General features: G+C 39.0%; 1 protein-coding gene across 1 annotated transcript; it reads left to right on the forward strand.

The window, feature by feature from the left end:
- Window positions 1-801: 801 nt before the first annotated feature.
- On the forward strand, window positions 802-1443 carry LOC117082240 (ATP synthase F(0) complex subunit C1, mitochondrial-like). Its single transcript, XM_033208876.1, is given in 1 exon segment — window positions 802-1443. A coding segment is annotated over 1 exon segment (564 nt). The 5' UTR covers window positions 802-879.
- The last annotated feature ends 11948 nt before the right edge of the window (window positions 1444-13391 follow it).

A 13391-nucleotide genomic window follows, 5' to 3' on the forward strand; every position in this document is an offset into this window, starting at 1 on the left:
AAAAAAAAAAGTCATTAAGTTACAAGGATGTAGCAAATGTAAATTAAAGCTACATACTGCAGGCCAGACGTGGTGGCCTGTAATCCCAGCACTTTGGGAGGCCAAGGTGGGCAGATCACGAGGTCAGGAGATCGAGACCATCCTGGCTAACACGGTGAAACTCCGTCTCTACTAAAAATACAAAAAATTAGCCAAGCATGGTGGCGGGTTCCTGTAGTCCCAGCTACTCGGGAGGCTGAGGCAGGAGAATGGTGCGAACCTGGGAGGTGGAGCTTGCAGTGAGCCCAGATCGTGCCACTATACTCCAGCCTGGACGACAGAGTGAGACTCCGTTTCAAAAACAAAAACTACATACTGAAACCAAAGCAGACAAATCCATACATTGGTCCACCAAAAAGTGAGCATCCTAGGAACTATAGAAAACTTTATATTACCCAAAGAGTTGGGGAGAGTCAGTTTATCATCAGTTTTGGCAGGGGTGGGAGCAGAGGGGAAATAACTTTCCAGTAAACAAAAAATATTGTCTGCACAGAGTTTAAAGGGAATGTGTGAAGGTTTTTGCCTATCCTATATCTACTCTTTCTTCTTATGGAACAGTTCTGTCATTTTCCTCTAGAAAATTGTCTGCTATATTTTCTGGCTGTGTGTTCAAGGAGGTATAATACCCACCCCCAGATCCAGGGATGGGCACTTAATCCAAGTCAGGTTAAGGAATATGTCCCCTTGGAAGTTTCCTGGACTAACAATTAATAGGATGTTATAAACCTGGAGCTGCCATTGCCAAAGGCTAAAGTTGGGAGGTGAGTCAGTCATGTTGAGCTAGGTGAGTGCTGTGTGCTGAGCAGGGGTTGCAGTGCAGTGGGAGTGCAGACTGAAAATATGCAGACCACAGCACTACTCATTTATCCAGCTCTGATGTGCTGCTGTACCAGGGGTCTAATCAGGCTTGTGTCTGCCTCCTTCTTGAATAGCCCAGAGAACTCATCCAAACAGCCTTCGTATAGTAGCTCCCTACTCCAGGTGGCCAGATAGGAGTTCTAGACCAGTGCTGTCTCACAGGACATTGACACAGCAGCCAAGTCTATTGGTGCTGAGGCAGCCACAGGAAGTGTTGCTGGTTCAGGGGCTGGCATTGGAACAGTGTTTGGCAGCTTGTTCATTGGCTATGCCAGAAACCCGTCTCTCAAGTGGCAGTTCTTCTCCTATGTCATTCTGGGCTTTGCCTGTGTGGCCTTGGGGCTCTTCTGTTTGATGGCTGCCTTCCTCATCCTCTTTGCCCTCCCTGACGGTCACGTGCTTGTCCCTGCTGTTGCAACTCCATGTCATTCCTGGTGCTGGGGTGTGCTAAGCTTTACCATTAAATACAACATTTCTCAAACAAACAAACAAAACCAGGAAACCTTGCTTGAGAATGAAGTCAGTGCAGAACAAAGCAGACTCTAGAAACAAAACCATTTGATCTTTGACAAACCTGACAAAAACAAGAAATGGGGAAAGGATTCCCTATTTAACAAATGATGCTGGGAAAACTGGTTAGCCATAGGTACATAGCTGAAACTGTATCCCTTCATTACACCTTATACAAAAATTAATACAAGATGGACTAAAGACTTAAATATTAGACCTAAAACCATAAAAACCCTAGAAGAAAACCTAGGCAATGCCATTCAGGACATAGGCATGGGCAAGGACTTCATGACTAAAACACCAAAAGCAACGGCAACAAAAGCCAAAATAGACAGATAGGATCTCATTAAACTAAAGAGCTTCTGCACAGCAAAAGAAACTACCATCAGAGTGAACAGGCAACCTACAGATGGGAGAAAATTCTTGCAATCTACTCATCTGACAAAGGGCTAATATCCAGAATCTACAAAGAACTTAAACAAATTTACAAGAAAAAAACAAACAACCCCATCAAAAAGTGGGCAAAGGATACAGCAGACACTTCTGAAAATAAGAGACTTATGCAGCCAACAGACACATGAAAAAATGCTCATCATCACTGGTCATCAGAGAAATGCAAATCAAAACCACTGTGAGATACCACCTCACACCAGTTAAAATGGTGATCATTGAAAAGTCAGGAAACAACAGATGCTGGAGAGGATGTGGAGAAATAGGAACGTTTTTACACTGTTGGTGGGAGTGTAAACTAGTTCAACCATTGTGGAAGACAGTGTGGCGATTCCTCAAGGACCTAGAACTAGAAACACTGTTTGACCCAGTGATCCCATTACTGGGTATATACCCAAAGAATTGTAAATCATGCTGCTATAAAGACACATGCACATGTATGTTTAATGCAGCACTATTCACAATAACAAAGACTTGGAACCAACCCAAATGTCCATCAATGATAGACTGGATTAAGAAAATGTGGCACATATACACCATAGAATACTATGCAGCCACAAAAAAGGATGAGTTCATGTCCTTTGCAGTGACATGGATGAAGCTGGAAACCATCATTCTCAGCAAACTATCACAAGGACAGAAAACCAAACACCACATGTTCTCACTCATAGCTGAGAATTGAACAATGAGAACACCTGGACACAGGGTGGGAAACATCACACCCCAGGGCCTGTCATGGGGTAGGAGGCAGGAGGAGGGATAGCATTAGGAGAAATACTTAATGTAAATGACGACTTAATGGATGCAGCAAACCAACGTGGGACATGTATACCTATGTAACAAATCTGCATGTTGTGCACGTGTACCCTAGAACTTAAACTATAGTTTAAAAAAAGAAAAGAAAGAAAGAAAAACAGTCAACTGCCTGGGTGCAGTGGCTCATGCCTGTAATCCTAGCACTTTGGGAGGTCGAGGCAGGCAGATCATGAGGTCGGGAGATCAAAACCATGCTAGGTAACGTGATGTAACCCCATCTCTACTAAAAAAATATTAAAAAATAGCCAGGGTTGGTGGTGGGCTCCTGTAGTCCCAGCTACTTGAGAGGCTAAGGCAGCAGAATGGCGTGAACCTGGGAGGTGGAGCTTGCGATGAGCCAAGATCACGCCACTGCACTCCAGCCTGGGCAACAGAGTGAGACTCTGTCTCAAAAAAAAACAAAAAAAAAACAAAACAAAAACAGTTGACCTTTGTATATTAACTTTTTATCCTGCAACTTTGTTATACTTACTTATTTGTTACAGAAGGGTTTAAAAATTATTTGGTATTTTCTACATAGACAATCACATTATCTACAGACAATTTGGTTTCTTTCTTACCCAACTGTATGCCTTTTATTTTAGCTTTTCATTCTATTACACTAGGGGCTTCAAGTATGGTGTAAAAAAGAACGGGGAGAAGAGCCACTCTTGCTTTGTTCTCAGTCTTAAGGAGAAAGCACCCATTTTTCCCCACTGAGGATGATGTTATCTGGAGGTTTGTTTGTTTTGTAGATGTTCTTTATCTAATTGAGGAAGTGCCCCCAGTTTTATTTTGCTGAAGATTTTTATCAGCAATTGATATAACCATATAATTTTTCTTCTTTCATCTATAGATGTGGTGGATTACATTGATTGGATTTAGAATGTTGAAACAGCCTTGCATACTTTGAATAAATCCTACTTGACCATTGTGTGTAATTTATACATGGTTGAATTTTATTAGCTAATTTTTTGGGGAATATTTTTTGCTAATATTTTGTTGAAGACACTGGAGGATACTGGTCTCTATTTTACTTTGTTGTAATGACTTTATCTTGTTTTTGGTATTAAAGTAATATTGTTATCAAAAAGAAATAAATAAAAACAAAAACAGGAGAGCTTGCTTGAGAATGAACTCAGTGCAGAAGAAGGCAGACTCTAGAAACAAAAAGACAACACATGATATCACTGAGCACACTGAGCTCGCCATGCTGGCCTAAAGCTGTGATACTGAACTTTTAAACACATAAGCAAATAATCCACTTTTTTTGTTTAAGGCAGTTTTAATTCTATTTCCATCCTTTGCCACTGACTAATACAAAATTGCACTTACTCCCTTAAGCTCATAAGATGTTTTATAACTAAGGGTATTTTTTTGTTTCTGTATCAGCACCAGGAAGATACATACATAAGTACTGGGAAACAAATATTTAAAGCTCTAGTGCTGGGCAAACTTTTTCTTAAAGTGCCAAATAGTAAAATTTTAGACTTTGTGGACCAAGAGGCAAAACTCAGGACACTATATAGATACTTATATAGCCATCTGCAATAGTTCGAATGATAATGTCCCCTCCAAAATTCATGTTGAAACTTATTTCCTAATGCAACAGTATTAAGAGGTGTTGCTTTTGGGAGATGATTAAGTCCTGAAAGTTCTGGCCTCACAAATGGAATTAACACCCTTATGAAAGAGCTCAAGGCTGAAGGGAGAGCTCTCTTGTCCTTCCATACTTTCCATCATGTGAGGACACACCGTTCCTCCACTCTGGAGGATTCAGCAAAAAGGCGCCATCTTGGAAGCAGACAGCAGCCCTCACCAGTTGCCAGTCCTGCCGATGCCTTGACCTTGGACTTCTCAACCTCCAGAAATGTGAGAAACAAATGTGTATTGTTTATAAATTACCCAATCACATGTATGCTGTTTTTTTTTTTTTTTTTTTTTTTTTTGAGACGGAGTCTCACTCTGTCGCCCAGGCTGGAGTGCAGTGGCCGGATCTCAGCTCACTGCAAGCTCTGCCTCCCGGGTTTACGCCATTCTCCTGCCTCAGCCTCCCGAGTAGCTGGGACTACAGGCGCCCGCCACCTCGCCCGGCTAGTTTTTTTTTTTGTAGTTTTTAGTAGAGACGGGGTTTCACCGTGTTAGCCAGGATGGTCTCGATCTCCTGACCTCGTGATCCGCCCGTCTCGGCCTCCCAAAGTGCTGGGATTACAGGCTTGAGCCACCGCGCCCGGCCACATGTATGCTGTTAAAGCAGCACAAACAGGCTAACATAACACACTATTTTAAATGCAACAATTTTGAAAGGTAAAAACCATTCTTAGCTCCCTTGCTATTAAAAAAAAAAATCAGCCTCATATATTTGACCTGCTGGCCCTACAAAAAAATGGCTTATCTTATTTTGAGCATTCTTTCTTTTTCTGTTCTTAGAAGAAAGTATTTGCTCATTTCATTGTTACTCTTCAAGAATCAGCACTAATATCTCCTTCCAATGGCCCTTCCTGAGACTGCATAGGTTGGGTCCTATGTCCTCTCTGCCATGCTTTACATTTCTAGACTCATAACCTTTACTCAGTTCCTTCATTCATTCTGACATTTTAAAATTGTGAAACTTCAGGCATATAAAATGCTATAAAATACTAAAGTAAACACTTGTGTAATATGTGTACAACTGAGCATGACAGTTAATAGATGACCCATACATTTGAATCCTATTTTGTGCCTTTCCTGAAACACATTTTTCTCTCTGTTAGACAGGTACTCTCCACCCGTGATTTGGTACCTATCCTTCTTTTCATATCATTATAATTGTATAGCATCTCCAGTTATTCCTATATGTGTGAGCATAACGTTGTTATATGTTTAAAGCTTTATAAAAATAAATGAATTTCCCTAAAATTTACTTTCTTTTGCTTTTTCTTTTTTTCACCTTAGCATTGCGTCTGTGTGAGAGTCATCAAAGTTGATTTATGTAGCTACAATTCATTAATTCTTACTGCTCTATTGAAACGCATTTGATGAATACACCACACTCTGTCTATTCTGTTGACGAACATCAAGGCTGCTTCCAATTTTTGGCACAAATATATATGTGCTGCACTGAAAGTATTTTGCCTGCCACCTTGTGCACATCTGGGAGAACACCTCCGTAGCTATCATATACGCAGGGGCAGAATTGCTTGGTTGTGGGTGATGTACATCTTTTTTTTTTTTCTTTCTTTCTTTTTTTTGAGACGGAGTCTTGTTCTGTCGCCCAGGCAGGAGTGCAGTGGAGCGATCTCGGCTCATTGCAAGCTGCGCCTCCTGGGTTCGCACCATTCTCCTGCCTCAGCCTCTTAAGTAACTGGGACTACAGGCGCCTGCCGCCACGCCCGGCTAATTTTTTTTTTTTTTTTTTTTTTTGATTTTTTAGTAGAGACAGGGTTTCACCATGTTAGCCAGGATGGTCTCGATCTCTTGAACCCGTGATCCTCCCCCCTCGGCCTTCCAAAGTGCTGGGATTACAGGCGTGAGCCACCGCACCCGGCCCCTGATGTACATCTTAAAGTATGCTAATGATTACTTTACTTCTGCCCCGTAAGTGAACCCATTCCCCTTCTTCTCTGCAGTGTATAAGAGTACTCATTGCTCCAAATGGCTACTAAAATATGGTATTGTTAAAAACTTTTAAGCTTTTAATGGAGATTTTCCAACATAAAAAAAAAACATAATGGGTCCTAAGTATCCGTTACCCAGTTTCAAGAATTATCATATCATAGTCAATATTGTTTCATGTGTGCTGATATCCACTTCCCTTATCACATGTCATTTTTTAGCAAACCACAGGCATAAAAATCATTATTGGCTGGGCGCGGTGGCTCACGCCTATAATGTTCAAGACCAGTCTGACCAACATAGAGAAACCCCGTCTGTACTAAAAATACAAAATTAGCCAGGTGTGGTGGCACATGCCTGTAATCCCAGCTACTCAGGAGTCTGAGGCAGGAGAATCACTCGAACCCAGGAAGAGGAGGTTGCAGTGACCCGAGATCACACCATTGCACTCCAGCCTGGGCAACAAGAGGGAAACTCTGTTTCAAATAAATAAATAAATATCGTTATCATTTAATTTGTAAATATTGTATTGTATTACAACGTTAAGTTTTTTTATTAAGAAATGACCACAATGCCATTACCATATCTCCAAAAAAAAATTGTTACCAACAAATATTCAATAGTGTCAGTATCATCATAAGCATTTCTAACAGTTTTAATCAGTATCAAATAAAATTCACATATTGGAAATGATTAATGTCTCATGTATTTTTTTGGCCTGCAGATTCCTTTTCCTATTTTCTGTTTCCCCACTTCCTTTACTGGTTAAAGAAATTAAATGTTTTGTCTTGTAGAATTTCCCAGGGACTGGATTTTGCTGATTGCATCTCCATGATGTTGTTTGATATGACCAGTAAGTTGCTACTTAGGACTATAGGCTACAGGGTTGGTATTGTATTTTTCCATTGTAATGCCTGGTTATCTGTGATTCCTTGTGATTTTAGCAGTTGGTACTCAATCTCTATATTTGTAATTTGTTTGGTGCTGCAAAGTGTTTAATTCTAATTTTCTCACCCCTTCTTAACTGAATAGCTGCAATACTTCTATAAAGAGAAACTTTGCCTTCTACTGCTGAGTTACTTAGTAGTCGAGTTCATACAGTAAAGATGAAACAAAATTATTTGTTTTATAATATTTATCTGTTCTTGAAAAAATGAGTTGGTTTACAACCACTCTTCAATGATGACTAATAAATTTATTTTTTGTATTATTTCAAATTCAAAATGATAAAGTATAAAAGCTCATGAATTTAAATATAATTGATGGGGTTCAATCCATCTCAGTTCTTGTTCTTTCTGATACTGCGATTTTTCAACTTTGTCTGATGGAGCCTCGTTGAGTTAGACCTTGAGTCACTTGGACAGTTTTGATACCCTTCTTATTGTTTTCTGTAATAGGATATTGCATGCTCATTTATATTTATCCTGGCCCAGGTCTGAAATTATCCACTTCTCCAAGGATCTTGGTATGTGTGCGCGCGTGTGCGCGCGTGTGTGTGTGTTTCAGTGGGAATGGCATTTGGCATTTACAATCTGGGCACTGCAAGATGTTGATGAAATAATTTAATGCTTGTTAATCTGATAGGTATGTAATAGTAACTCACTGTGGTTTTAATTTACATTGCTTAGATAATCACCTAGGTTGAGTGTTTGTAGGAGTATTCTGATTATGTCAGTTTATGTTCCAAGTTGTCAATTCACATCTATCATTAATTTTATTCCATTTGATTGTCTTTTTTATTGAGTGTGGAGGGTTCTTTAGATATTTTATATACCTGTTCTTTATTGGCTATATTTGTTTCAAAAAATTGCTCCTAACCTGTGCCCTTTTTTTTTTTACTGCTGCTACACTATTTTTTAATGAGATAATTTCTTAAGTTGAATGCAGTTAAATGTACTTTGGTTCTGTGGGTTGTGCTTTTTCCTATCTTGCAAAATAATTTCCCAAAGAAGACAACATCATGAATGGTATCAGGAGGAGCCATGCAAATCCTCTCCTGAGTGAAATAATTATAATTGTTAAAATTATAAAATGAACAGCCATTTAAAGTCTCTGGGAATATTTAACAAAATCTATTAAAGCTGGGTAAGAACAGTGAGTATCTGTGGCACTTGAACCATGACCTAATCCCTCTCTCCCCTTTTCCAGCTCAGTGTGGTGGAAGTGCCTTTCTGATTGAGCTTGGTCAATAAGATGGTCTCTACATCCAGTTCCCATGTACGTGCTACTGTATCTCTCTTGCTGAGGCAGGCTACCAGCATTTCTTATACCGTTTACTTCCATGTAGCAGAGGCTAAATTCCAGGTGAATGTGGGTAAGAGGTCAGGAGCTCCCTCCCTTTACCCACCTGCTTCTTGTAAAGGCTCTAGCTCAGGTGTAGAAGACTAAGAATACTGGAGTCCTGATTACCCTTGTAAGGTGAAGTTTTCATGCCTGGGGAGGCAAGAAAAGACCAGAGGCTGCTGCCTCCACCCAGCACTCTGCCCATAAATCAAGGATGTCACTCAAGAGTAGCATGCCGCTGTCCCCACCCCTACCTCTGGAGAAGTGGCCTAAAATTTTTGCTCAGGAGAAAAATCAGCCCATAAGAACAGAAAGATCCAATGCTCTCCCCAGGGGAACTGACTTCATTTGGGACAAACTGTAGAAAAGTTCAAGCCTAAGTGCACTCTCAAAAACAATGGAGATTGCAGATGTAAGCAATTAAAAGGATGTTGGTCGATCCACGAAAGCATCAGTTAAACTGTAGGTCAGCTAGTTACTAGGAAAAAAAAAAACAGGAAAAAAGCCAAGAAGAGCCCTCTTGCAGTCAAAACAAATTTCAGTGACTTGCTTCAAAAAATACCCCTAGGAGGGACTCTTACATTATTAGATGACATGGCATTGTCAAAAACAATAGAGCAATCAGCCTACAATTTAGCCTACTCCAACAGGCTGGGTGTGATACCAAGAGAGGCAAGCAACTTAACTTGGAAACCCATAAAGAGACTGCCAGAAAGTCCCACCAAAACCACTGTAAATCCCAGGGTGACCCTCTCCATCCCTAGGCTGTACCTTCTCAGGAGCAACATCAAAGGTGTCGCGCTGCAGGGAGAAACATAATTTATTAAATGAGTTTGAGTAAGTGAGTAAACAAATCAACAAGCAAACCAACAATGAAAAGCTACCTAAGAAACTATACTAATAAAGTTAGTATTTTAAAAAACTCTATAATGTATAGCTGTTCTCCTTTCTTCTCTTGGTTTCTTCGTAAGACATAAAGTCATATAAAGTAATAATTACAACAAAGTATAATTTGGAAGAAAAATCAGTATCCAGAGTTGCTACAATATAGTATTTTAAATATCCAGTTTTTTACAAAAAATACGAGACATGCAAAGGGAGGGGAAAGAGTACACTACACACAAGATCATTAGATGGCAACAGGAACTACTGAAAGAGGGCTGAGATGTAGGACTTAGCAGACAAAGCTTTCAAAACAGTTATTACAAATAAGTTCTAAGAGCTAAAATACCATGCTTAAAGAAGTGAAGGAGGGTATGATGACAATGTCATAACAAATAGAGAATGTGTCAATAAGTATAAAGAAGTTTTATTTTTTTAAAGAAGAACAAAATGGAAATGTTTAGTGAAATAGCACAATACAAAAATAAAAAATGCACTAGAAAGACTCAGTAGTAGATTTCAGTTGTCAGAAGAAACAGCTAACTTGAAGACAGACTGATAAAGAATATGCATGATGGCGCATGCCTGTAGTCCCAGCTATTGGGAGGCTGAGGCAGGAGAATCACTTGAACCCGGGAGGTAGAGGTTATAGTGAGCCAAGATCACACCACTCCAGTCTGGCAACAAAGCAAGACTCTGTCAAAAAAAAAATGCAATACAATACAAAGGTACAAAGGAGAGAAAAGCAGAATAAATAAAAATAATCAGAGTCTAACCAGAAAGTAGAATAAACAGATGTGGGACACCATTGAGGATACAAGAGAGAGGAGAGAGTGGAACAGGAAAAAATATTTAAAGAAATAATGGCCTGGGATTTTCCAAATTTGATGAAAATCCTTACTCTACACATTCAGGAAGCTTAATGGACTTCAAGAAAAATAAACAAAAAAGATTCACTCTCATACACATCACAGTAGAAATGATGTAAGACAAAGAGAAAGCAGCAAGAGAAAAAACAGTTCTTCACATACAGTGATCCTTATTAAGATAAACAACTTACTTCATATCAGAAATTATGGAGGCCAGAGGGCAATAGAATTGTGTATTGAAAGAAAAAAAAAAGGCAAACAAGAATCGTTCATCCAGCAACACTCTCTTTCAAAAAATAAAGAAAAAATGAAGGTATTACCAGATAGACAAAATTTAGAAAATTTGTTGCTGTCAGATCAGACCCACCTTACAAGACATACTTAAGGAACATCTTTGGGCTGAGGGCAAGTGATCCAACACAGTAATTCAAATCCAAATGAAAAATTGAGTCCAGTAAAAGTAATTATGCAATTATAAAATATGGTATAAATATTTATTATATTTTCTCCTGATTTTAAAAGTGACTATATAAATGTGTATGCATATCATTGTATTTGTGAGCACATAACACAGAAATAGAATATATTTGAGAATAGCACAAAAGAGGCAATCTGGAACAAAGCTATATTGGAATAGAGAAATTACAATAGATAATACCTAAAATCCACAAAAGCAAATGAAGAAACCAGAAATGATAAATGTGAAGGTTACTGTTTTAAAACTATATAAATATATACTTGTTCTCCTTTCATCTTTCTGCTTTTTTAAGAAACATACAATATATTAAGTAGTAATTATAACAATGTATTATTGGGTTTCTATCATATATAGATATAAGATATGAAAAGTAATAACAAAAAGATAAAGAGAGAATATAACTATATATCTCATTAGGATTAAGTTAGAAGCAGATTCTGGTGAGATATGTATTACAAGCCAAAGAACAACCACTAAGAAAATAACTTTAAAAAATACAGTAAAAATACTGAAAAATTAATATGTTATGTGTTCAATGAATGCAAAGGAAAGCATAAAGGAGCTATAGATAAAAAAGACATGAGACATATATGAAACGAAAAGTAAAAGGTAGAAAATGAAACATTCAAAAATTAATTCAAATAGATCAAGGATTCAAAGTAAGAGCTAAAACTATTAAATCCATAGAAGAAAATACAGGACTAAGTAAGTCTTCATGGCTCTGAATTGGTCAGTCGTCTTAGGAATGAAACCAAAATCACAAGGAAGCAAATAAATAATAGATAAATTAAGTTTATCAATTTTAAAAACATTTACATCAAAAATATTATTTAGAGAGTGAAAAGACAATTCATAATATGAGAAAAAATTGCAAATCAGTTATTAATTGTCTTACAACTTAGAACTTACAACTATAATGTATAAGAAACTATTACTTCTCAATAATAAAAATCCAGTTAAAAATAGTAAAGGAATCTCAATATACATTACTCCAAAGAAGATAAACAAATGGCCAATAAGCACATGAAAAGATGCTCCACATCATTAATTATCACGGAAACACAAATAAAAACCACAAGGTGACATCACTTCACATCCAGTAGGATGGCCACATATACATTAAAACAAAAATAGTAACAAGTGCTGATGAGTATGTGGAGAATTTGAAACCCTCATGCATTGCTGGTGGAAATGTAAAATGGTGCAGCCCCTTTGGAAAACAAATTGGTAGCTACTCAAACGGTTAATATAGAGTTATCGTATGACCTAGAAATTCCACTACTAGGCATTTCCCCAGGAGAAATGAAGATAATTGCCCACAAAGAACGTTCACATGAATGTTCACAGTGGTACTATTTGTAATTGCCAAAAAGTATAAAACAATCAAAATTTGTAGTTGATTAATGAATGTGGTACATCCACATAATGGAATACTATTTAACTATGAAAAGGAATAACGCATTGATCTTTGCTACAACATGAGTGTACCTTCAACCTTCAAAAAAAAAAAAAAAAAAACAGTTGACACAATCAACAGAGTGAAAAGGCAAGCTCAAATTATATGTATCTGATAAGGAGAGTATCCAGAACACATAAAGAACTCTCACAATTCAACAACAAAAAAATGAAATAATCTAAGATATGAAGTCTGGGCTTGGTGGCTCATGCCTGTAATCCCAGCACTTTGGGAGGCCAAGGCAGGCAGATCACCTGAGGTCAGGAATTCAAGACCAGCCTGGCTAACATGGTGAAACCTAGTTCCTACTAAAAATACAAAAAATTAGCCAGGTGTGGTGGTGTGCACCTGTAATCCCAGCTACCCGGGAAGCTGAAGTAGGAGAATCACTTTAACTCGGGAGGCAGAGGTTGCAGGGAGCCAAGATGACACCATTGCACTCCAGCTTGGGCAACAAGAGCAAAATTCCATCTCAAAAAAAAAAAAAAAAGAAAGGAAAAGAAAAAAGAAAAGAAAAATATATGGTTTGTCTTTTCCTAAGCCACAGGCTTCCTTCATTCCCTCTCTCCCTCCTTCCCTCCTCCCTCCCTCCTTCCTTCCTTCCTCCTTCCTTCCTTCCCTCCTCCCTCCTTCCTTCCTCCTTCCTTCCTCCCCTCCTTCCTTCCTTCCTCCTTTCTTCCTCCCTCCTTCCTTCCTCCTTCTTTCTTTCCTCCCCTCCTTCCTTCCTCCTTCCTTCCTCCATCCTTCCTTCCTCCCTCCTTCCTTCCTTCCCTCCCTCCTTCCTTCCTCCTTTCTTTCTTCCTCCTTCCTCCCTCCTTCTTTCCTCCTTCCTTCCTTCCTCCCCTCCTTCCTTCCTCCTTCCCTCCTTCCCTCCCTCCCTCTGTCCTTCCTCCCTCACTCCCTCCTTCCTTCCTTCCTCCCTCCCTCCTTCATTCCTCCTTCCTTCCTCCCTCCTTCCTTCCTCCTGCCTTCCTTCACTCCTTCCTTCCACCCTCCCTCCCTCTCTCCTTCCTCCCTCCCTCCTTCCTTCCTTCCTCCTTCCTTCCTCCTCCCTCCTTCTTCCTTCCTTCCTTTGTTTCTTCCTTCCTTCCTCCCTCCTTCCTTCCTCCCTCCCTCCTTCCTTCCTTCCTCCCTCACTCCTTCCTTCCTTCCTCCCTCACTCCTTCCTTCCTTCCTC

This window comes from Trachypithecus francoisi, unplaced genomic scaffold, assembly GCF_009764315.1.
Source record: "Trachypithecus francoisi isolate TF-2019V2 unplaced genomic scaffold, Tfra_2.0 Lachesis_group9, whole genome shotgun sequence".
Lineage (NCBI taxonomy): Eukaryota > Metazoa > Chordata > Mammalia > Primates > Cercopithecidae > Trachypithecus > Trachypithecus francoisi.